Below are 24,793 nucleotides of genomic sequence, written 5' to 3' on the forward strand. Positions count from 1 at the left end.
ACCAGGACGATGTGCTGCTCCGGGCTGAGGGGCTGGGAATGGGCCCATCGCTGAGCTGAGAAGAAACGCTGTTTATTCGGGAAGAGTGGAGGGGCTCCGGGCGATCAGATGTTTTCACTGCCATGCGCTGGCGGCATAGCTCCTGGAGAGAGAGAGAGAGGAGGGAACAACCTACGGTTAAGAGTAATTACAGGATAGAGTCTACTAAAGACATATGATTTACAATATGTTTCCAGGGCTGGAAGTGTTTTCCCCCTCACTGCAGTAATTTCTGGGAGGCTGTCTGTTCTGTTAGGCACAGCTACAAAGAGATGCTCAATGAAATTACTATGTGATGACTACCCCAACCTTTCACAAGTGCAATTATGACTACATGCACATCTCCCTATAGATAACCAAAAACCATATTTTGGAGCTTGACTTCTCTAACAGATAGCTTTCTTTTCCCCCTCAATATCACTCTGCATTCTGCAAAGCCACTTTTGAACCGCCCAACCTCCTGAAGGTAATGGGGTTGCACGGGAGTAATTGAGAGCACTGCCTGGCCCTGGATATGCAAACTCAGCAAGCTCAAGGCAACTGAATTGATGTGCTCTCCAGTGTAAATCCTAGTTGATAGATGCCTCATTTCTCTTCATTAAAATAGCAAACTCGCAACACTTCCTCCCTGATGTGGGGCAGAGAGGATGAAGAATGACATTAACGAAGAATAAAAGCAGAAATCTGTCATTGTATTGTTTAAGCAGCTTTGGCGAAGAAAGAAAATTCAAGCTATCACACACACACTAATGCAAGTCATGTTAAAACACTGAAATAGAAAGCACTGGGAATACGTGTTTTCGGTTGCTCTCATGCACAGCATTCATGCACAAATACAGAATTCTGGTAACAGAAAATCCTGCTGGTGAAACAAAATCCTTACAGTATGAAATTCTGATTCTAACAGAACAAACAGACCCACAGTTACACTGTCATGTTATAATGCCTTTAGAATCAGCCAGTGTGGTGAAATCACAGACATTAAAATAAAATTATCATTTTTTAACATATGACTATTGTCCATGAGAGATACTTGGCTGCCTGTGGCACACAGCAAGACCGGGGAGCCTGCAGTATGTGGACATATTGTACACACGGTGTGGTTACACATTTGTCTCAGATTACTCATTCTGCACAGACAAGTACTGAGAGCACAGTCTCTTGCCTCAGGCTAACAAAATAATACAGTCTGAAGAATTCATACTGTTGAAATGCCAGGGCTTTTGTTTTCTCATTCATTGATAATACAGTTGCAGCCCAAGTGCCATCAGTAGGGTGATCTGAAAACCATTATTTATCAAGTGCAATAAAATCTTTTCAGATAGGAGTTAGAAATACAACATAAGACTATATTTTTTTTTGTTTTGTTTTGTTTTGTTTTTTTTTAACCTTGCTAACTTCAGGACACTGAAGAGGGATCCTAATCCACGCAGCAGCAAGCATTAAAACAAACTCACTGAAATCAACACATTGAGTCTCTTGTCACCACATGACAACGATTAAGGATCCCTCCAAACATTTTTTTCCACCAGAGCTTCTGTTTGACTTGCCATTAGAGAAATTTATGTGGAATTTTACTATTTGAAGGTGTGCAGTATATTTTATATATATATATATATATATATATATATATATGCATGTACAAACTAATATATACTGAGACAAAATTTGTATCATATATAAAAGGATATATTTCACTGTCTATTACAAAAATACAGTCAACAGAAGCTCAGGAAGCACAGACTACTACCTGTATGTGGTGTCAGTTGTTGGAATAACTGTACAGATTGTTCCAAGTGAAACTGCTACCTGACTACATCACTGTATTTTGTATATTAACTAATTTTGTCTATGCCATTTCAGAATTTTTCTAATTTTTACAAAAAGTAGGGTTTTTCCACACATGCCTAGTATGCATTTTGTTGCTTGGTGCTTTCATTACTTCCTACTAACCTTAACATGAAAAATATTAGGAAAAAAATTGAACTTTAGAAATACATTGAATTAAGTCACATGAATTGGTGTTAGGTCAGTTAAACTACCAGTGTTAAAAATAAGACTTTTTAATGAAGGAAAAATGTTATTGCACTTCTTGTTTGTAAATATGGGAATAAAATAGAAAACCTATCTATCTCCTCTTCTCTGAAGGATCACACACATCATAAGAAAAGATAGCAATAGTCCACACTGGCTATTACCAACCTCCAAATGACCTTGCAGTAGTGTAGTTTCAAATCCCTGCTTTTAGCAGATTTTGGGAAAAGTATAACAGAGCGGAAACTTTTTAGACAGAAAAATAACTCTGCAGAAAACCAGAAAGCTGTTCAGATGTTTAGATATCACCCATTCTCAGAGGGAATGGTTTACTGGATTAAGCAAAAGTATAGTAAGTAAAGGTATAAAAATACGAGATCTATCACCTAACTGCTAGAAGGATGTGTCTTCTAGCTAGCATGCCATGTGGTGCTGATATGAATTTATTATATTCTAATAGACATCCTGCCACTTGACTCACCCCAACTCTATGCTAACAATAGCATTTGTACTGAAACAGGATCTTTGGTTTTAAGTTGATCTGTTCCTGCTGTTCATATCCTGCCTCAAGTTGTAATCCTCTGCTTTTACAAGTGGTTACTGTGGAAAGGATTACAGATCTCTGCTAACAAAAAAGAATCAAGCTGAAGTGAACTCTAAGAAATTAATATACCATTTTTACACAAATGATAATGACAAAAGAAGCAGTATTATAGCAAACTGGATCTAGAGTAGACTAAACTAAAAAGAATTTTTTGGACGTCACTAAGAAATGTTAATTAAGTTTATCGTGTTCATGGTCCTTATGGAAGAAGGTAAAGTTGAGAAATATAACAAACAAAAGAGGCTTTAAAAAAAAAAAAAAAAGTAACCTGTTCTCAAATATTAACATATTTCTTTCCTGACATATATAGAGCCAAAACAATTATTCCCTGAACTGCCGTAACTGTCAAATACCTTCAACAAAGCAACCACGTCACTGCACTCTGCCATAAAAAATGTTTAATGTAAACAGGAAGGTCAAACCATAGCTGAAGCAAAAACACCACTGAATTTCTTGATTGGTGTTTTAAATCTCCATGACAATGGGTTTTCCCCTGCCTGTAAACAGGAGTTTTTTGTTCAAATTTATTTCCAGATCAGTCTAACAGCCTTTGACAGCTCTTCCTTCCCCCATCCCACCCAGTCCAGGCCTGTCTGAGGAACTGCTCCATCCCTACATACACACCAGCAGTCTCAGGACAACTGCAGCTTCTGCTTCTCCAAAATCACCTCTCTCTTATTCCAACCATTCCAGGTCCCAGTTGTGTTTCTAGCCTGCTGCTGTAGGGGTAACATGGTTAAGACCACCACATATAAAATCTTTGATGCACTGGGTGTTTTGGGGAGCCATATGGGCTCCTCCAGGATCTAGGGAGTAGGGATGTCCAGCTCAAAGCAGAGAAATTTCTAAATGTGGGATTTGGGTTTGCTTCATGTTTGAGATGGTCCTAAGCGTTCATTTCCTATGAAAGGCACCGGGAATAGTGAGGTCTCAGCGTGTGAGATGTATCACACTGGGTGTTCTCAGGGACACAGCATCTCTGGGCACTTACTGAGTGGTATCTCTTCACAAATGCACAAAGCCCTAGATGGCTCAGACCTTCATTAAAACAATATCTGTTATCTGTACACTTCTCTGCCCTGCTCTCCAAAATCTTTACTCCCATAAGCATTTTGCAAATCAGCCATTTACCAAACCACAACTAGGATTGAAACTTGACTAAAATGTCAAAGCTTCAAACGGGGAGAATGACAAAAGCTGTATTTCTGTATCATCTCAGCACTTACACCATTAAAAATATTTTCTAAGAATGAATTCAATTTACTGCTGCACTTCTATATTTAGCAAAGTGGCTGAGGCTATTTCTGCTGTACCACAACTCAGTAATGTCTAGCCGCTGTTTGTGTATAGTTCGAGTGCCATTCTTCATTTAAAAACATCATTTACACCTAAAAAAGCAACCATAATGCACACAGTGAAAGATGAAGAAATGATCCTCCTGACCCTTCGGGCTATGATCTAATGGATGGGTTGGACGTAAACATTTATTTAAAAGGTAATTTGAAGTTTATGACATTATTTCCCGTCACATGGGAATTGCTATCATACCGAGGCACTTACTCTGTTTTTTATTTCACAACATTTATTATCAAACTTACGTGGTGGTCACATGCAGTATATAATGGAAAAGTAATATCAGTTTGTGACAAAAACTGCCATAACCAAGATAAATATTCTGTAAATAATGTTGAGTTAAGTGAGCTCAAAGTACAGCACAATGATCATCTGTAGTGAGCTTTTTATTTGAGACATAATTGATAATCTGAAACAAACCATAAACAGTGTACTTAGAAAAACTCTGGACCTCTTCCAATGAGGTTCTAAAACGTTCCCGATACTTGGCTGTCCACACAGAGACACAGAGAAGCACAAAACACAATTGTTTCCTCGGGTACAACAAATAGATTTTCAAATCCATACATTCCACTTGTGAATGAACCACACTGCAGCAGAAATGTAGCTTATCCACAGTTAAAGAAGGGCATTAAGAGACTTGCTGTGCCTCCTGGAGAAGAACACACATGGACTGAGAGCCAGTCTTACCACTGTTTTGTTAGATGGGTTCTCTAAACCTAGAGAGGTAAAAGACTCTCATCTCAACCAAGGAGGCATAAGTTGTCCAGAAATTAAGCCCACAGACACTTGTCCAGGTCTGGTTTAGAGATGAGACCTGCTTACCACAGAAGTGTTAGGCCACCTCTCTTGGATGTCCCCAGCCAGTGACAGAAGCTGCACTTGCTGCCACTTGGCTTTGTGATGCACAGCAGCCATCGGTGTCACAGAAGAGAGAGACAGTAAACTACAATTTAGAGAAATTTTTATCTTTCATCAAGTTCAGTTAACAAAGTGGGTGTCTGGAAAATCCTTTAAGGCCATATAGTTTACTAAAATGTTTGGTTTTAGAGAGAAATCTATGTATATGCCTTGGTAAGGACGAAGAGTATAGGCAATCATAGAAGTAAAAGCAGAGGGAACTAAGGCTTGAACAGTAATATTGAATCTTTTGCTTTATTTGCAAAAATGGAATTTGAAAATCTCAGGGTTACACGGTACGGGCAGGAGACCTGACTGGAGATCCCAGTTAAGAGATGGACAGTGTTCACCTCGGCTTTCCAGTCATTAAAGACGAGCCACTCCACCTCAAAGCTGCCTCCAGGGAGCATGCTGCTCTTTATTAAAATACACCTACTTAATGCAAATGCTCTATGCAATATCTTCTGGTAGTCCAAGCTCAGCCACTGACCACGGCACATGAATCATTCTCACCTAGCTGGTACCAGGCGCATGATAAATGAACTTGTTCAGTCCAAAGCAAACAAAAATAGCTTCATATCTAAACCACTGTTTCCCTTCCCCAGTCACTGTCACCTCAGATCTGCCTAACAGGAGCCCAGAATCTGAGGGAGATTCCAACTTTCCAGTTTATTTAGAAAAAGAAATATAATTTCATTACTATATATTAATGAAAATAATCTATTTTTTAACTGATTTCCAAATTTACACAAGCCTGAAACTTAAGCCAGGAAATAGAACTAACATTTCCATGCTTTAAAAAACCTTTCATTTAACAACTTCAAATGGAAATCACCTGAGTCAGTGCAGATATAAGTGCAGCACAATTATTTTCAGAATTAACAAGAGATAAGAGAGAATAAACCCTTTCATGGATAATGATTAAGAAAATGCTGAGACACTAGACAAATTATTGTTTATTAAAAATGATAGCTCAGTGTACATCAAGCCCTTCCAACCTGACCTGCCTAATATTCTATCAATCAGAAACAAGTCTGCTTAAGCAGGCATGATCACAAGAACACTGCGTTCATTTTCTATGTGAAACAAATTTACTCTGCAGAAATTTTAAATTAAAAATGCTGGCCATTCTAAATGATTCAAGGCTATACCTTTTAACAAAATATATAATGTTAAAACTAAAAATATGCGTAACCTACATGCTACGTATGGAAGAATAAGATCTTTAAAATGCCTTTTTTTTTTTTTTTCTCTGCTTTAATACATTTAATTAAACAGTAGCCTCACTTTTCTTTTCAGGAGGCATTATTCACAGGATGAGCTGAGGTCTGCACATAGTGCCTGGATTTCATTGTTCTGCGATGGATGCAGTCATAACACAGTGAGATTTAAAAAATGAAAAAAATAAGGTAAGCTTTTTTTTGAACAAATGAATCTAGGACTATAAACATCATTATTCTCTAACTAAATTTGCTTAGTGTTACTACAGGGTGAAGCTAAAGTCATTTGGCTGCCTTTGTTTTCCTTTGGCATACTTAATACGCTTGCAGGTGTTATAAATTTAACTTTAACTTATTTACCGTATTTGTAGCTTTGGGGATAATTACAGCTTTATTACCATTTATTTTTGAGTTATTGAAACATACTTTCAAGCTTTAGTTTCATTTTAGCATACTTTTGGTCCAGGAATAAAAGATCTGTTTACATACGTGGAATATTTGTACGTGTATTTTTTGTCCTTGTCAGAAAAGGCAACGACTGAGACCAGTGTGCCTTCGGAAAAGGGATGAAGGGAGGTACTGGAAAAAGGTTTGAGAGTAATATTTTGAGAGCCATGGCATCAAATGTATCATTATGCGTCCATACTCTGTACAATTCATATTTATTTAGACTTGCACATGAGAGATCTTGGGAGGAAAAAAAGACAAAGAAAAAAGAAAAAATAGAATATATATTAATTCGATTGTCAGTACAGCCTTCGTTTGTCCAGCCCAGTTCATTACCTGCCTTCTTGTACATCACCACACTCTATATCTGAACAGAACTCTTGTTGTGTGGCAGGGTTGCTTTGTTTGGTTTTTAAATGATCTAAAAAGCAGGGCTGCTGTTTCTTTTTGCAAGCATTGCAGCCAAATATGGGACTGAGATTCATTCTCTTATCAAAACCCCAATTTTGATTATTGTCTGGCAAATTAAAAATTACAATTATTTTAGCATCGTGTGTGTTTCCTGATGATGACTCATGTAATTATGATTCCCCTTTCTTCATGTACACAAAGAAAGCAGAGGGCATGCAGAAGGGGAAAGGCAAAGAAGACATGGCTAACTTTATATGGAAATTGACTTTTCTTTTATTTGTATTTATGTGTTTTATTCCCTCTCTTTAAATGCAAGCATTTGCACAGCCTTATCCTAACAAATCAAACAAATAAAAAAGCCATCAAGGTCTTGTACAGATCTCCAGACTTCTAGTAGACATGAAAATTTCTTTCTTGCACAGAACCGAAGATGCTGTCTATGCAATACAGTTAAATAAAATATTTTTAATTCCATTCTTTCAGTAACCTCTCATCAGTGAGGCAGACATCTAATTAGTCCAGAAGCTCCTGAAGGAGAGAGACATCTTTTAGATGGCTCATGCCACCAAGGAAGACATGACGGCATAGGTCTAATGACATTTGCCTGAACTAAGGGTTAGTGTGCTTGCACTGCAACCTGTGACAGGAGAGCACAGGTAACCATGTTTAGGCTACTCAGCTGGTGAATGTTTTCCTGCACAAAAATACTGAACACTACTCAACTGGAACTGTGTAACCAAGTACAACAGTTTACAGCCTTGATTTCTACAAGAGGAGCTTTGTGAAACAGATGCAGGACTTAACACGACTGCAGCACACTGGACTTCACAGAGAGAGGATATACAGGGAAAGGTCATGTTTCTTTAACTGATTTGAAGGAGTATTTTCCCTGCATGATGACATCATGGCAGCTTCTCTGAGGATTTAAAGAGACTACCTGGATGCCTCCAAGGAAACTAGGGACTGTTTCTAATAGGAAGTATCTGCAAATTGTGGACCTGAAGTCACCTGAGATCTACTGGTGTAAAAAAGCAGGCAGCTTTTTCCTCAGGGTGTCCCTGACAGTGTCTGAGCATTACTTTGCCTTGCAGTTCAGACAACTGTAATTCTGGAAGCAGTGGTACATGATATTGACCCACTTGCCACACACACACACACACACAGATAATAAAAAAAAATATATTTTTTAAAAAATATATTGCATATATATATATATACACACACACATACACATATATAAATGTGGTTTCAACCAGTGCTGGTTTCTAAATTGTATTTCTCACATTTTCAGCTGTGGTTGCATGAAAAGCTTTACAAGGAAGATTTCTTAAAGAGTAACTAGGCAAAAAAACCCCAAACCATATAAAACAAACTTCACCTTTTCCATATTTTGTTCATCTTTAACTCAAACACACACTCGTGAGGGCACAGCTGCTTCTAAATATGAATTTGCACACTGCAATTCACCACTGCCATGCAGCACACTATGAGTTACAAATAAACCATAGTAACAATTGAATTAACCTGAAAGGCCAGGCAGAACCATGTGCAAATCCATCATGCATTTTGACTTTGTCTAACCCACCCAGAGCCCGACCAGCTTCCAGCAGATGCCAGTGCTCTTAAAGATAACTGCCACAAATGTTTCCTTTTTCACTCCCAGCGTTTATAGTTGCCTGGGGCCCAAAGCAGGCGAAAACTGCAGTCCCAAGACAGCTGTAGTTTCTCAGGAAAGCTATACATTAAGGCTGTGTAGTCCACTATTTTATTGCCCTACAGGACTGAAAATGGGAGATCATTTCTACTAGGAATAAGAATTCCCAGCAGCCAGCAGGACTCAGCATGCACTTCCAGCCTGGAAAGAAACAAAATAGCCTCTAGTTTATGTCTAAAAATGTTATTTTACCCCACATTGCAAAGATTAGTATTGTTGTCCTTAAGTCTGTGTAACTGCATTCATGGTAATAGAGCTACTAAAAGCAGTCAGAGAAATACAAAAAGAAGTCCTAAAAACTTCTAAAACCCTCAATTTTATTTTTTTTTTTGGCTATACACCAGAGTTGATGCAGGGATGAGGAAGTATTTATCAACAATAGCCATCGGCGACAAACTTTTTTTCATAACATCATCTATCACGACAGTCCAAAATGCCAGTCATTATCCCCTCCTGATTTGAAAACTAAAGTCACTGCTTTTCTCCTATTCTCCATTGAGAATAAAAAGGAAATAATTCTTCAGGAATCAATCTTCTAGGGAGAACAAATGCAAATTTAGTGAACAAGGAAATAAGTCAGAGCAGCTCATTAGGAGCCAAACCTTTGGTCATACAGAGAAACTATTATATGGGACAAAATAGTGTGTATGAGTTTCCTCATGTCTCTTAGTACAGACATTCTTTCTATCACACACCACAGAAGTCTTCAAGGATTAAAAAATGATGGTCAGTATTTTTACACTTTCACTTTATTAGTGTCACAGGAGATACTGGAAAAACTAACAGAGATTTAATACTCAGTACTGATGGTCAGAGACAAAGAGAGACCTCATACTTTGCAGAAAACAGCAACAACAACAAAACCACACAATTTCTCTTGGCTCTCCCCTGCCTCTCCGTACAACCATGCTCTCAGCTGGACCAGGGATGTACCCTGGCACTGCCTGCCCAGAGCAGGATGTGGCCCTCCCCACCATCCCTGACCTGCCCCATGGCACTGCTTCTAATAAATACCCTGCAGCAGCAGCAGCAAGGAGTTAATGTGTGTGCTTGAACTCAAAGAAAAAAACTTCCCTGGACATTACTGAGGTTCCTGACTTTCGCTTTGCCAACTCATCCAAGCAGAGGGGTCATTGCTCCACCTTGGACCTCTGCACCAGGTACCAGTTTGTCTGCAAGAAGCACCATTGGAATAGCACAGGAGAATACACAGGTAGGCACATTCCTAAAATGGTCACGTGCTATATTTGGATTATTTTAAGCCCTGGGGCATGAAGTTACAGACCTCTTCTAAAACATCATTAACTATTTTATCATGTAGAATACTTTTTCTCGTGTGCTCCTCTGGTTTTTAAGATTCCTGCTAACAACTTGCGCATCAACAACATTCTGCCAAAAGTGCTGCATGTTGCAGTTGCATTCTGCTGACAGCTTGTCTTCTATTTCTCTTTTATTTTATGTATTTAATATAACTGAAAGTCTTTGCCCTGGTGCTTGGCAGAAAACAGAATAAGAGTTTCACTCTTTTTTTCAGTTTCTCATTTTATGTAATTTTTTTTCTTTCCTATACTGCTTCTTGTTACTGTTTTAGAAGAAATAATCTGTCTTTTCAATCTCTCTCCATATGAGTTTTCCATGCCCTTAATCATTCTTGTCACCTTTTCCTTGCTCCCTCCATTTCTGCAATGTTCCTTCGGCGATGGAGTGACCAGCACTCACAGAAGCCTCAAGCATTGATTTATACTTAATTAACTTCTAAAGCCCTCAAAGAAGCAAACAGAAGTCTTAGTTAACAATGCCTGCAGAGCCATTGGGTTGACCCAGGCCTTCAGAAAGAAGCTGAAATTTGGAACAGCTTGCTAGGCAACCCTTCTGTATGTTTTAACTTCACACCCAAGAGCTTTCCAGTGAGGCTAATTAGGAATTGCAGCTCTTTATTTCATTCCTGTGGGTGACAGTATGCGGAATTTACATGCTCACATTCCCACGTTACTATACATATTGTTACCACAGAGTTCAGAGGGAGATGTATGACATAATATCACTATATAACATAAATTTACATGTGTGCATTGTTTTTGCTCCCAAAAATACATTCAGCTCCATCAATTTTCTCCTCCCATCTGATGTGGATAGCCAGGCACTGGCACCTTTTGCTGTGATCCGCTGCAGTGAAACCTCTTCCAGCAAATCACAACGTTTCACTCCACACAAGGCATTTTTCTTTTCCCAGAAGCCAGAATGAGCTCCAGTTGAGAAGCTGAAGAAAAAATCCAAGTTTCTTTTCCCCGCACTGTCAGAAAGGCATCAATATACTGAATTTTCCCTTTTCATCTTTCCCTCGTTCTTATATTAATAGTTTGTGGGAAAGATCAGTACGTCTCCAAAGTGCAAACATTCTACCTAATACACTTCTGAAGATCAGGGAGATGTTCAGAACAGCAGTACTAGAAAACTGGCAGCTTTGGTAGTTGAGGCTCTACTGCAGCCCACTTCAAACCATGTATATCTGCTGCTGTCAGACAGCACCGCCAAGGACAAGCCTTCTGCCCTGCAGGAAGTGCACATACCTCCAAGTCAGGTAACATTTGATGAGGGGAAAGGGAGTGATTTTTAATCAACCAAGGTAAGCATGTAATCCCAACACCAAAACTGAGTTTTATCATCATAATGTTGAGCTATTCTCACTTTGGAGTGCAAGATCAAGCATTTCTGAGATCTCTTGAGATGCTGCCAGAACACAGTTCTGCAAAACAGCAGCAATCCTGAGTGCAAGGAAGAAGCTGGAATCATCAAGAAGCCTGCAACTGCACCAAAACTGAATATGAAATATTAAAAATTAAAAAAACTATTTCCCTGATCAAAATTTGTACTTGTTCAGAATGCAGTCATGCCAAGCAAACATCAATAAAACATTACTCACTTGTCTTTAGCAAAAAGTCCAGAAAATGGTCAGCAAAGCTTAGAGAAAACCTCATGCATTTTCTCATGTTAAATTGGACTTTCTCTTATTCATAAGCTATTCTCTCCCATCCTCCTCCAAATTAATTTTGCTTCTTTGAAGGATTTAACTGCTAGGATTATCCTTTTACAGTCTCCCTTCTTCAGTCTTTATTTGGCTGTTTGGTAAGAATACAAGTGGTGAAAACTGTATCTGCATGCTGAAAGATGAGAATCTGAACTGGAATGTAAAGGGCTGCAGGAATGCCCCAGCTGACTTACACTGCAGTGACAGATACTGATGCTGTAGAGCTTAGAACCTGTTACAGCCAAAACCACAGCACAAAGAAGTTAGGGGAATTGTCTCAGTCCTTTACTATGGTCCTTGCTTGCATGCATTAAATCACTCAGATTTTCTTTTACAGTCCTTTGAATTGCTAAAAAGCATTTAGATCTCTGTAGTGCACACAAATACACGAGAAGGAAAATCTCTTAGATAGGAGGTCCCCATCCCTAGAGTTGGAGCTTTTTCTATGTTGAGAGAAATGAAATGGGGCCTCATGTCCTGCCAACACAAATCACATTGTCCATATCCAACTCATTGTAGCTCAGCACACAGGCCATCCACGGGTCCCCCCCTTTCCTCACGTGTCTCACGCACTCCTGAGGCTGTTCGAGATGGTACCTCTCACGTGTGTCCTTAGGAAGATCAGAGCAGTTGAGCAGCATGAACCCAGGAGAGCTCCAGTCTGCTCTACCCAAACTTGTCTTATAGTTTATACCACAATAAAACAAGCAAAAACATTACAGTCCTCTCCAAACATTCCCCTTGGCAATATCCCTACAAGAGTCCCTACAGAGCTAGAGGCAGAGGAAAGCTGAGGATTTGAAACCTACTTTGGTTCATCTGTCCCACAAAACAGCCAAGCTGTATGGGCTTTCCACAGTAAAACCTCAGGTGGCTGTGGTCACCCTAAGATGAAGCACAAACACACAGTGCAGGAAGGACAAAGACCCTTGAAGGTAAGATCCTGCTTGTTTGGGCAGACACAGACCTGCTCCACCAGCACATTGCCAAACACAGGACATCTTCCCTGCACACATGGAGAAGGAGAAAGTAAGCAACATAGCATTCCTCATTCCTTTTTTCCTTTGGCTGTCCATCATGTGAGACTGCTGTGCAGCAGGAACAGATGTATACAGAAGAAAGCAGTAGGAAGAATGCTTTTATGTAGCTTACAGACTTCAGAGAATAAACTGCAACCTGCTCCTGCTTGCAGGCAACATGGTCCTACAACAACTGAGAAACATCATCTACCGGAGTTCTTTATGTACAAAAAATTAACTTCTATACTCTTCCAGGGATCCTGGTATAAGATTCATCCTACATACAAAAAAACCCCCAACAACAACACTTCTAAGTTAAAAACTTTGAAAAAGAAAAATATATTTTTTTTTCCTAGTGCAGCACTCTGGAAGAATATGAAAGGCTCAGCAAGCCAGATCGCAGTGTTAGCTGCTGAGCATTCAGAGAATATACAATAGAAAAATGTGTCAAATCTGAAACATGATAACAGAGCTGCTGCAAAAGAAAAAAGAAAATCCTAAAACAGAAAAAAGGGCAGAATTGTGTAGGAAAGACAGGCCTGATTATCCTCTACATTACATCAGAAAAAAAAAAAAAAAAAGCCACTGAAGACAGTATAGTTATTCCAGAAAGAAATCAGGACACTTGAGATGATGTACAGCCTGGGACTGCAAATCAAATACTCTCCAGCCCATTAGGCAAGGCTGTGGTTATCTTTGGCTTCTTTATAACGTACAGGCACTGGGACATAATCAATTTACCAGGGGGAGACAATCCATTGTACTTATCCAGAACCAGCCCACGCACAGCTGGCAAACAGCCTGTGGCACTGCAGGGATAGGTGGAAGGGGTTCTGAAACAGGAGCAGGATGCTCGGGAACGGGATGCAGGACAGGCACTTAGGGCAGATAAAGCAACAGTAATTCTCACCCTCTCAAATCAGGTGACCACAGCCAAATTATTAATCAAACTGCATGTTGAATGAATTTATGTATTTTTCTTTGCCTGTGCTAACTGTGCCAAGAAACTGGGAAAAGGTTGGGTGGCTTGACCAGAGATGGTGCCAGGGCCACCCAAACTGCTTACTGGTTTAATTTAACAGGCAAGATGCAGCCTGCAAGTCCACAACACCTCCAGCACATTTTCTAAGAAATGCCTGTTTGGGTAAGGACTCTGGATTTCCCAGTAATTAAAAATGAGTCACGAACCTAATTTCCCCTCCTACTATTTTTACTTAGCATTTTCTTACAACCTAAATACACAGAAATCATACTGCAAGATGCTTGGAGCCCATTTGTCCTTGTTTCATAAACACGAAGCTCAAACTCCCTATTCTTTAGAGAGCGAAAAATCAAACAAAGGTGGCTAATAGAGGGTCAACATCACCTTCTCCCTGCCAGTTTGCACTAGTGCCATGCAGATAAACAGACTTGAAAAAGATAGTTTCTTTATGAAAATGCAAACCCACATGGCACCTTCTCATCCAAGCACTCCAGGAGTTACATGTATACTCATTTTCCTCCCACACCCGCAAAAAACCTCTCTCTCCACCTGCCTGTTCCAGTGTTTTACTCCTAAATGTTTCTGCACTGCCACTGCTGCAGCAGCCCAGGATCTGGGCTGTGATGGTAAAACCTCTGGTAAGGGCTAGTCCAGTTCTCCAACACTGAGTAATTTACAAAAGCTATTCACACAAATAGAGGAGAGCTGTCCCTAACAAGGCAAAAAAAACCCCTCTTACACAGTCCACAAGGTTCCTCCGGGGCTGCCTTGCTGCTGGGGTGTGTGTGCTGGAGTAGGGGACATAGCAGGGGTGGAGGTGATGACAGTGCCCTGCTCCTCACAGACAAACACCACAAGCTCAAACACAGACTTCCCTAAGTGCCCTCTGAAATCTGTGCCATCGAGCTTCAGCACTTAAGATGGTTATTTAGAAACTGATTTTAAACGCTAGGGGTATGTTAGCAAATATACCCCTATTTATTTATTAGTATCTAGATTCATTGCACAGGCAAGTTTGATAAATTTCTGATTTATAAATTTGTACAGTATTTTGGAACGCTGTTTTGAACATCACTACCATTTAACTCAATTTTATGGCTACCACAGGAAGCAAGGTTAGGGAATTACAGAGTCCACTGCACCACAGGAATTGTGGATTGTTCTGAGCGCTAATCAGATAAAAAAAAAGACTAAAAGTTAAATTCAGATTTGTACACATCCTGTTTTGCCTCATTCTGCTACTGGTCATCCACTGTCTGACTTCAATGAAGTGTTTAAACACAAGGTGAACTCTTCTTCTAATCACTTTGAAACACTGCCCACTTTTCCTTTCCCAGTATTGTTACTACTACTGAGTAGTCACACATTTTGCACATTGTGAAAACTATCTCACCCTTAAGTACAGTGGTTTATGTAACAACATTACATACAATGTATTTGTCGGTTCTGGAGAATTTATTTTAAGACAAAGTGCTAATCAAAGATAGAGAAAATTGTTCACACACAGCAAGCAGACTTAAGTGGACAAGAACAACTCTTCTAATCCATATACCTCCCTGAACATGCTTTCTCACAAACAATTAGAGTTTGTCCTGTTGCTTTACAAAGTCATGAGATGACCTTTTATTTTTCTCTTTTAATAAAGACACAGGAAAAGATTCAAAATGTGTTATGCCCTTTGTTTTCCCAGAAGAAAACAGAAGCAAGCTTTTCACAGCATTCCACCTTAAGGCAAAATTTTCATCTATCCAAAATCCTTACTAAATACCCATGTACTGAATACTCTTCATCCTCAAGGATATCTTTTGTGCTTAAGTGTAGGAGGGTCCTTGAAAACTAAGTTTTATAAAGATAGGAGGTAATAATTTATGGCACTGATTATCCCCAGTTTACCAGCTTTCCTTGGTCCCAATGCTGATGTTAATTGGAATATTCCAGAGACCTAGATAACAGTACAGCAAAATTTTCCTTTTCTTTTCTTCTTTTTTTCACTTAGTCCACAAAACTCCATTTTTAAGGTGTTGATTTACAGTATTACTATAACATTAAGATCTAATATTATAATAACAAGTTTGCTTACAAAATTCAGTCCAGAGTGTAAAATATTAAGCCATATTAGAGGCAATGAATTATCTGGTATTTAAACACATAAACCATACATGATGGTTAAGTAGAGGGTTTGTTTCCAGTGGATTCTTTCAATTGGAGCCTTTAAAAATATTTGCAGCAAAATATTTATTGTAATTGTCATAAATACTGTGTTCTTAACATCTCTAATAAAAATACCAGCAGGATCAAATCTGTAAAAGCCCAGAGAACTTCTTAGGGGCTTTGAATCCAGCAGGATCATGTAATTAATAAGACTGTATTTGACAAAGGAATATATAATTTATATATAATACAATACATGTAATAATGTAGAATTTAATATATAATTTGCAATTATATGCCTGCCAAATCAAGTTATTTGGACAAGTTTTTAAAACAGCTGATGATGTAATCCTTCTGCACTGACAGTGCACAGCTCACGTAACCTTGAATACTTCGGGCAGCTTAAGAAGGAACTTTATCGGAAACTGTTTGGTCTTTTCCCCCTCTCTTTTTAAAGAAAGTTCTTTTGGCTGAGATGAAGGAAAATGAAAAATAACATTAAATATTAACATAAAATATTAAAAGGTAAGCTTGCTGAATCCAGCTTCAGAGCATTTCAACTTTTGCCTTTAAATTCCATTATGGGCAATGTTCTGCCGAGCATTATCAGTGATGCAGAAGACCATGCTCATAGGAAAGTTCTGCAGTGCAAAGTATGAAATATGCTGATGATTTAACATCTCGCACAGCCGAGCGTTTCCCACAGAGGGGTCAAAAGCCAGAGTTCAGCTGGACTCACAAATACATCACCCTGAATCAAACAGAGCATCTCTAAATAGTAGCAGTCACTAGCACAGACTCATTACATTAATAAATTGCTCGCTAATGGGAGCAGTGACAAGTAAGATGTGCACTTAGCGGCCCTGTTCGCCACCCGCTCCCGATGCCTGCATGCCCGTTTTTCTCTGGGTTATGTTCTAAAGTCTTCAAAGTGCATGAAGAAAATCTGTTCAGTGTTGTGAAATAAATCAAAGAGTGTCTGCTGAAAATTCCTAAAACGCTTCTGCCCTAATCTCCTGGACCAGAGAGGGGGCTTGCAGAATGCTAAACTTGCTTTTCAAAGAAGATCAAAGCAACACCAGCAACAATTAAAAACAGGGGTGCAGGTGGGCGCATGCGCAGGGGCTCTGCGGAGGCACTAAGAACCTCTTTTTAGTCATCCCTGAATGCTAACGCTGACTTATCTAATCATTACACGTGTGGTTTGAAAGGACAGGAGACGTGTTTATAAAGCACACAAAAATTGTCCGCCTTTATGTATAAAATGTGTTTTATGCACATGCAACATTTTACGAGATACACTATTTCCATTAATTTTGAAAAGCTCCTCAGCTTCTGCCTAATTAAACCAGCCTGTAATTTTGTTGTTTAGTGATTCAAAGATAAATGAAGTTGCAACTGTGTATCTGTCCTTCCTCCTGTTAGTCTTTCAATAGGGTTTCCCAGATCCTACTTTAACACTTTGAGGGCCAGCTGCTTGCCTTACCCAGCATCTAAAGAACCAGGTATCAAGAGGTATTGGGCCATTTGACAGCTTATCAAAGGCACTGAAGTGATTTTATTTGGCTGCTTCAACTTTTACACAGTACTGGCTGTCCTGCCTAAGACGGGTTGTTCCTACATGCATTTACACAAGAAGCACTTGTGTTAGTAGCTGAGTGTAAGGACTGATCGTGCTAGCAGGTGAGTGCCTGAGGGAGGGTGATATTGCATGACAGGTGCTATGCCTCCAGTATGGAGGGGGAGACTTAGCAGCCAACCTGCTGTTTCCCTGAAAATATGGTTTGTCTGTTTTCCCCTTCTCAAGCTGGCATTTCACTGAACAAACTAGTAAGGAAAAAGAAACCAACCCCAACCAACCATCTATGGGAAAAAACTCTTCGAAGTTCACAGGGTGAACAAGGAAGGAGTAAAACCCTGAATGAACTCTCCTGGCTGAACTGGGTTAGGATGAAAAATGCTTCTGCTAAATGCTGAAAATTTAGGTCAGTCTTGTTTATGTGAAGATATAAACCACTGACATTTTGAGAAGCATGTGAATCGAAGTGATATTTCAGTGTTCGCTCTGAATCACATGGGGCCACCAGGCCCTTTTATACCAACCAATTTCTCCCCCTTCAAATTAAAAAAAAATAAATCTGAATTGTCACATCAGCTATAGGCAGCAACACACTGGAGTACCATGCTTTTAAGCCTAGTGGCAGCAGCTCCTGAAATATTTCCCATTTTGAAAATACACCAAATTAACCAAGTAGCTACTTGGGAAACAGAACAGAACCAAGAAGGTACAATTTTGAAAGCTATCCGCCTTTTTTCCCCCTCATATTAATATGGGTTACATTACTCCCCTACAAGTATCAGAGAAGATGAAGAAAAAGACAGTGGATGTTTTTCTGAGACCTAATTGATGTTATCCAAACATGCATCACACCAGATATCCATTACATTTAACATAGCTCAACATAAGGCAATTCTGACAAGGTGAATAGGGCTCAATCCTATTTTTCTTCAAATCCATGTGAATAGTTTGTTATATACAGATGCAGGCTCAGTGATTCATTTTGATAAAATGTTACTTAGCAGCATCAAAACTGGCTATACCAGGGCTTCCTACTGCTGCCATTGAAACATATGGCAAAATTCCCATTTACTTCCACGGGAGGAGAGCAAAGCCCTTAGAAACCTTTGTATTGAGGGAAAAACATTTTTCCTCCCACACATGACTACAGTTCCCCTGAAAAACCAATGGAAATGTTTAAGAAGTCAGGTGGTTAGGACTGGGCCCAGAGGCCAGGAACAAAGAATATTAATACAGCCTTGCTATTGAAAAACTGAGCAGCATCCTCTAAGCATTGTTGTTGTTTTCAAACAGAAAACATCACTCTCGGATCTAAAGATTTAAAAATATATATAAATCTGTGAAAAAAAAAAAAAGAAGCACATATTTCATTTAGTGTCTGGGTTACAGATTCTTATTAAACAAACCAGAGCTCATTATAAAATCAATATCAACCCCTACACTCCCAGGAGGAATGGCAAAAAAGGTCACTCCAAGAAATTCAAACAATTTTCCTGCTGGAAGGGCACGATTTTAATTACAGATACTATTAATTAGAGCTGTCAGTAGGAAGATTGTCCTGTTAATTATCGCAAATTCAGTTTCAAGTGTGGTTTTGGAACCTGGAGGGCTTTTTAAAAAAAATTAAGAATTCTTGTATTCACATTTGACAGAAGAAAAAGACTACCTATTGCTTCTGTGCTTTAAATAAGCCAACAGCAAGTTGCCTATAAAAACCAAACAAAAATATTTATGGCCACAGTCTCACTGGCCAACAAAACTGATAAACTGCTGTTTTGTTCACACTTCATCCCAGAGAACACTCCATTTTTTTTCTACTGGAAATGCTCTTGCCCTGTTTTGCTTTGGAAGGTGTTAAATTCAAAGACGTAAAGTAATTTAATGTGGTTTTTCTAAAGTAAACATTTCATTTAAACAAAAACAAAAACCATTGTTGAAGATACTAATTGTTACAGGAACATTCACATTTGTTATTCTGTACTAAATTCTCCCTAGACCCAGCCTGTGGAGATATACTTAATGCATTACATCTTTAACATATTAGAGGTACAGATGGACCCAAACTTCTCGAGGAAATATAAGTTTATTCCCATAGGACTCTCAGCTGCCAATTCGGATCTACCTCAGCCCCAGGATACAGAAAGGCCAGAATGCCTGATCCTAAGCAGAACAAGAAAGTAAAATAAAACTTGACAGAAAAGTTCCATTAGCGAGGCCCTATGGGTGCACAGCAGACAGGGATACTACAGAAACAATGTTTACACATTCTCAGATTCTTTTTCCTGGTCACACTCCAAATATTTTCGAATAGCAGACCAGGACTGTGTGGTCTATGGCCATAACACATGCTACTACACCAATAGCAAATCAAGAAATAAGGGCCATGATCTAAAATAAACTTCAGGAAGATGTGGAGTGTCTCTCCACCCAATACTTTTGAAACTGAAAGAGAAAGCTTGAAATCTCTGATTTATTTCAGGAGAGCTGAGTGCAGTCCTCCAGTATTACTGGGTACACATCTGCTATCATTGTTCTCCCAGAACCAGTCCTGGTTTACCTCCCCATCTATCAGCATTAGATTTCATTTTATCTGAATAATGGCAGAAGGTGGCAACAGATCGGGTCAAAGGCTCTTCTCATATCAGACCCTGAAGAAGTCGATTACTCAAAAAGAGAGACATCTTCAGATAACCGTGCGATCCATTCCTCATAAATGTTAAAGATTTTTCGTTATTAATAGTGGCAGGGGTGACAGACTATGGATGTTAATGTTATTTTTCTGAGAATTTCAATGGCATGGGCTTCTTTTTTCTTTTCTTTTTTTTTTGTTTTTTTTGTTTTTCTCCTTTTAATGTTTCTAATTAGGCACGAATTTACAACAACTACCAGAATAGCCAAGATTAATACCCAGCAGTAAAAAGCTACTACAGCGGATCCGCGGGACTATGAATGGAGCGGGGGGCGGGGGACGGGGGGGCAGAGTCAGAAACAAATCCACCTCCGCGACTCCCAACGCGAGAAGGACCCCCCTCCCAGGGTTCTGCCGGGCACCGGGCCGGACGAGGAGAGCTTGGTTCTTACCTGGTAAGCAGCGGGCGCGTCGGAGCCGGCGTCAGCCCCCAGGGCCGAGAGCTTCTCCTTCAGGCGGTGGTGGGCGCGGTGGCGGAGGCAGTAGGCGACCCCCGACGCAGCCAGGACCCCGGCGATGCAGGCGAGGGATAGGAGGGTGAGGAGGAGGAATTTGGCGGACTCTGCCTCTTCCCCACGCTGCGCGAGCGGCGGGACGTTGCTTTTCTGCAGGGGAGGAGAGAAGAGGCAGCGCCTGAGTTGCGCGGTTCGCGGAGCAGCGCGCAGGGGGGACCCCCGTCGGGGGCGGGGGGTGGTGAGGGGGACACACCCGGCAGAGCGCTAACTTTCATCCGAGGAGGGAGGCAAACGGAAGGGAAGGGACAGAACCGCTTCCATACCTCGCTTCGTCCCCTCCCCTCCGGCGGCTCTCACTTAACTACCGAGAGGCGGAGGTGCTGGATGCGCGCAAGCACCGCGGTGCGCCCCGCGGCTCCCCCCGCACCGCACCGAGGACCAGGGGCTGTGAGGGGCGCAGCAAGGGAAAATCCGGCATTGGTTTTGTGGGGTTTTTTTTGGTTGTTTTTTTTTTTTTTTTTTTTTTTTTTTTTTCTTAGCGAAAAATAAAACACAGAACGACAGAAAAAAAAAAAAAGAGAAAAGTAGGTGGCGATCCTTCCTTTTGTCTGTTGTAGAGTGAAACGGCTAAAAAGAAAAGCCCGATAGTTCCAAACTCCTCCAGATTACTATTATTTTTTGCAGCAATGGAAGAGAATCCTTCTAGTGCATTTCACTTGTCTCCATGTGCTAAAAAGTTGTACAATAATTTCCCCTCATTAGCTTCATTATAAGCTATATTAGCAACAATTAAAAACGCAACATGAAAATGAAAAGACCAGGCGCGCAAATTGCAGCAAGACTCATTTGGCCTGCATTCCCCCTTTCACAATTACCAGGGAAATGAATTGAAAAGCACGCCCCTGCCTCAGTCCTGGTTGCTACAAGATGAGAACAATTAGCAAACTCCTTTCCACCACCTAATTTCGCGTGGTAACAAAATGGATTTTTCCCCATGAATGCCTAGCCGGCCTATTCATTATCTCTCCTCTATTAGTAATTTTCTGCTCCGTATTCAGCTAGCCAGCTCTTAATTTCCTCCTGTCTTGCAGTGTACACAGTGGCTCTTATGTCAGGCCCGGTCCATTTTTATCTTGTAATCATAAAGGCCACCAAAGCAATTATCGCTGGTCTTGACTGTAAAAGCTTGTCATTAATTAGCCTCCTTGCCTTCAGTGCTGCGGATTAGCCGGGGCTGAGGCTGAGTTAATGGAAATGCAGGTTCAGTCAGATTCCCGGGTTTTCTTGCCTGGATGCGCCGCGCGGAGGAGGAGGAGGAGGATGGCTGGGTCCGTGCGGGGCGGTGGGAGGCGTGTGAGGGTCTCTCCGCGGCCACTGGCCCATGTGCCTCCCGCCTCCGCGCCCGCGCAGCCACCGCCGCGCCCGCCGTCTCCCCTCCCCTGCACGGCAGCCGGCCCCTCCTCCAAATCCCAACATCCAGCAGGAGGAGGGGGCTGCACCCCCCACCCCCAGCTCCAGAGCCGCCTCCCCGCGACCCTTCCCCCGCGGCCCCAGCCGGGCACCTGCCCCGGCTGCACCGGGGGGAGCGCGGCCTCGGTCCGCACCGCCCCCCGCGCCGGGCGGGGGAAGGGGGGGCTCGCAAAGGAGACCCGCGAGGGGCTGCACCGACGGCAGCCGCCGCTGTCTCGCTGCTCCCGCCGCCTCGGCCCCGGGGAGGGAGTAAAGGGCTGCTGCGCTCTGCCATTAGCATCGCCCTGAAAGGCCCCGTCCCCTCGGGGCCAGGGGTCGCAATCTGCATCTCAATAGGCGGCTCCCGCCGGAGGGCCGGCGCCCTCTCCCCGAGCGTTGCGCCCCGGGATGTTAATCCGCCTCGCTGCGGTGTTTTGGCCTTCCATCAACCAGGCAGGGACATCCCCCTTATCCCCGGGCTGCCCCCTCCGCAAGCCGACCCCTGCTCATCGGGCAGCTCGGGCCGCCTCGGACCCCAGATGAGCGCAGAGGCACCCTCGGGAAGGAGGAAGCTGGCGGGCACTGCTCCTGAGCCTCTCTGCCTTCTCGACTGCTATTTAAACGATTTTCCTTCTCCGGATGCCGTGTGACAGAGCCGCACAAGCACCCGGGGAAAGGGCTGTGCGAGAAAAACGATGACAATGATGGGAGCAAAGTCCTGTCAAATGCCCCGAGTAAACGCGGGAAAGAGAGCATGCCGTCCCTTCTACTCCAGGAGTTACAGTGATTTTAGATGTTGCTTCCAACTTCGCCGGAGCCGGGACTGCCGTCCCCGGGGCTGGCTGCCCATGACAAAAGAAGTGCTCGCCGAGCCCCCCAGCACGTCCCCAGCTCACGGCTGCACTCGAGAGCCTGAAACACGGGGAAGAGTTAGAAACCTTCCTGGGGCGTTCGGCATTGCTTACACTTCTGTAAGCGCCTGCCGTGGGGGAGTCAGTGCAGCCGTCTCTCTGGTGACAGGCCTCGGGAGGGCGAGGGCTTGCTAAACCCCTACACGTCTAAGGGGAGCGGCGCCCACGCCTGCCCTGACCCTCCGTACCCTGGAAAGGGATGGAGGCCCCGCGGACGGACGGCAGGGAAGAAGGGGCACGGCCGTTTCCCACCGCTCCCCTCAGGCCCAGCGGCGCCCGCTACGTCGGAACAGCTAAAAGGGAAGGGAGAAGGGCTCTGCCGTGGGGCCGCCGGCCCTTCTCCCGCTCCTTGCTCCGTCCCGCCTCACGGGAAAGCCCTCGGGAGCCGCTGCCGTCGGGGCACAGACGATTCCTCTCTCCCCTCCCTGCCTTTGAGGGCGGCAGGAGGCTGGTGCTTCGGGCCATCGCGGGCAACCCCCATGCCGACCCGGGGAAACACCGTGGCCCCGGTGGCTGATGCCCTTTCGGCTGAGCCGCTCCGAGGGGACCGCTGGGTGCGACCGACGGCAAAGCCTCATCTCCCGGCTGCGGCTCCAGCTGCAGGCCGCGCACCGGCGGCGGCCCCGGGCTGGGGATGCCCGGAGCCTTAGAGGGCAGTGGGGCCCGGTCCTCCCCGGCGCGTCCCATCCGGAGACTTTCAGGAAACAGCCCCCCCCTGCCCCCAATGCAGTTGGAGAAACCCGCTGCCCTTCCATCCTGCTAGATGCTTTACCAAACATCACATTATGAAACGGGTAAAAATTAATCCGACGTGTTAGTTACCAGCTCCCTCCTTCCTCCCCCAACCCCCCTCACCCCTCCCCGAAATTCCCTCTAGCCAGGAGCACAGATTTCCCCACCTCACCTAACCCCCTGATTCTTCCCTGCAATAAGGCCCCAGACTGAAACGGAGCCCAGGGTTAATTAGAGGCGTCCTGTCAGCCTTGACTTGAAATTGAAAGAAAAGTGTTTAAATATTTATGAATTTGACATTTACAGTCGGATGTCTTTTAAAGCAGAACACCTCTCCCTGTGCTGGTTGGGGCTGCCATGGTGCGTGTGCCATGGTGCGTGTGCCTGGGGTGGAAGGGGAACAATAGCTGTTGCATAACAAGAAAAACAAATTACCTCCCCACCCAAGGCTTAACAAATAAATAGACCACATAAATTACACGCAATAAATATTAAACTCAGCTACATGCAACTACGCATTTTTTTTAACTTAATGTAACAGAATATATTGACATTCCTCTGAATGATTTTCTCCTTCGAAAATTATGGAGTATCATAGGGTCCCAGAGAAGGAAAAGCAACTAATTACTAAATGAATGGCTTAGAAAGTGACTCTGAATGAAGAAGCTTTGGAAGTGTTCACCCAGCCTTGCTTTGAGACAGCCCGACCTTAGCTTAAATGCTAGAAGGCAAAGAACAACATTGCACCTAACACACTTGACAGTGTTTACTTGAATACGCTGCTTCTGTGAGGGTCTGTGGGTTTTTTAAGAGGGAAGAAAAAATGCTTAGGGTCTGATCTCATGTAGGCTTTCCCGGTCCCTCGACAGAACACATTTTATATACACCCAAAAGTGAGTCATTAACTAGAGCAGCCATAACACTGGAGTCACAAATCACTGCTCTAATCAAAGAGCAGCGTCCCGTTCCACGGTGTCATCCCATGATGCAGCAGAACAGTCGACATTTCAAACGAATTTCTGGCAAATGTCAGTAAATATTTAATGTACGCTTTCATGTAAATAAGTTCTCACACC

At 42.4% G+C, this 24,793-nt stretch overlaps 1 protein-coding gene across 1 annotated transcript in view; it reads right to left on the minus strand.

Annotated features, from left to right (window-relative positions):
- The window catches only part of LOC114055541 (receptor-type tyrosine-protein phosphatase N2-like), a 240,855-nt gene that overhangs the window by 88,335 nt on the left and 127,727 nt on the right, over positions 1-24,793 (minus strand). Inside the window, exons 2-3 of the mRNA XM_027879799.1 lie at positions 20,563-20,775; positions 12-142 (exon numbers count right to left, since the gene is read on the minus strand). Coding sequence (XP_027735600.1) covers positions 12-124 — 113 coding nt within the window. The 5' untranslated portion in view covers positions 125-142; positions 20,563-20,775. The remainder of the gene's footprint in view (positions 1-11; positions 143-20,562; positions 20,776-24,793) is intronic.

Source organism: Empidonax traillii, unplaced genomic scaffold (genome assembly GCF_003031625.1).
Source record: "Empidonax traillii isolate 1590-97213 ecotype Southwest subspecies unplaced genomic scaffold, ASM303162v1 scaffold58:size1836614, whole genome shotgun sequence".
NCBI classification, from domain to species: Eukaryota; Metazoa; Chordata; class Aves; order Passeriformes; family Tyrannidae; genus Empidonax; species Empidonax traillii.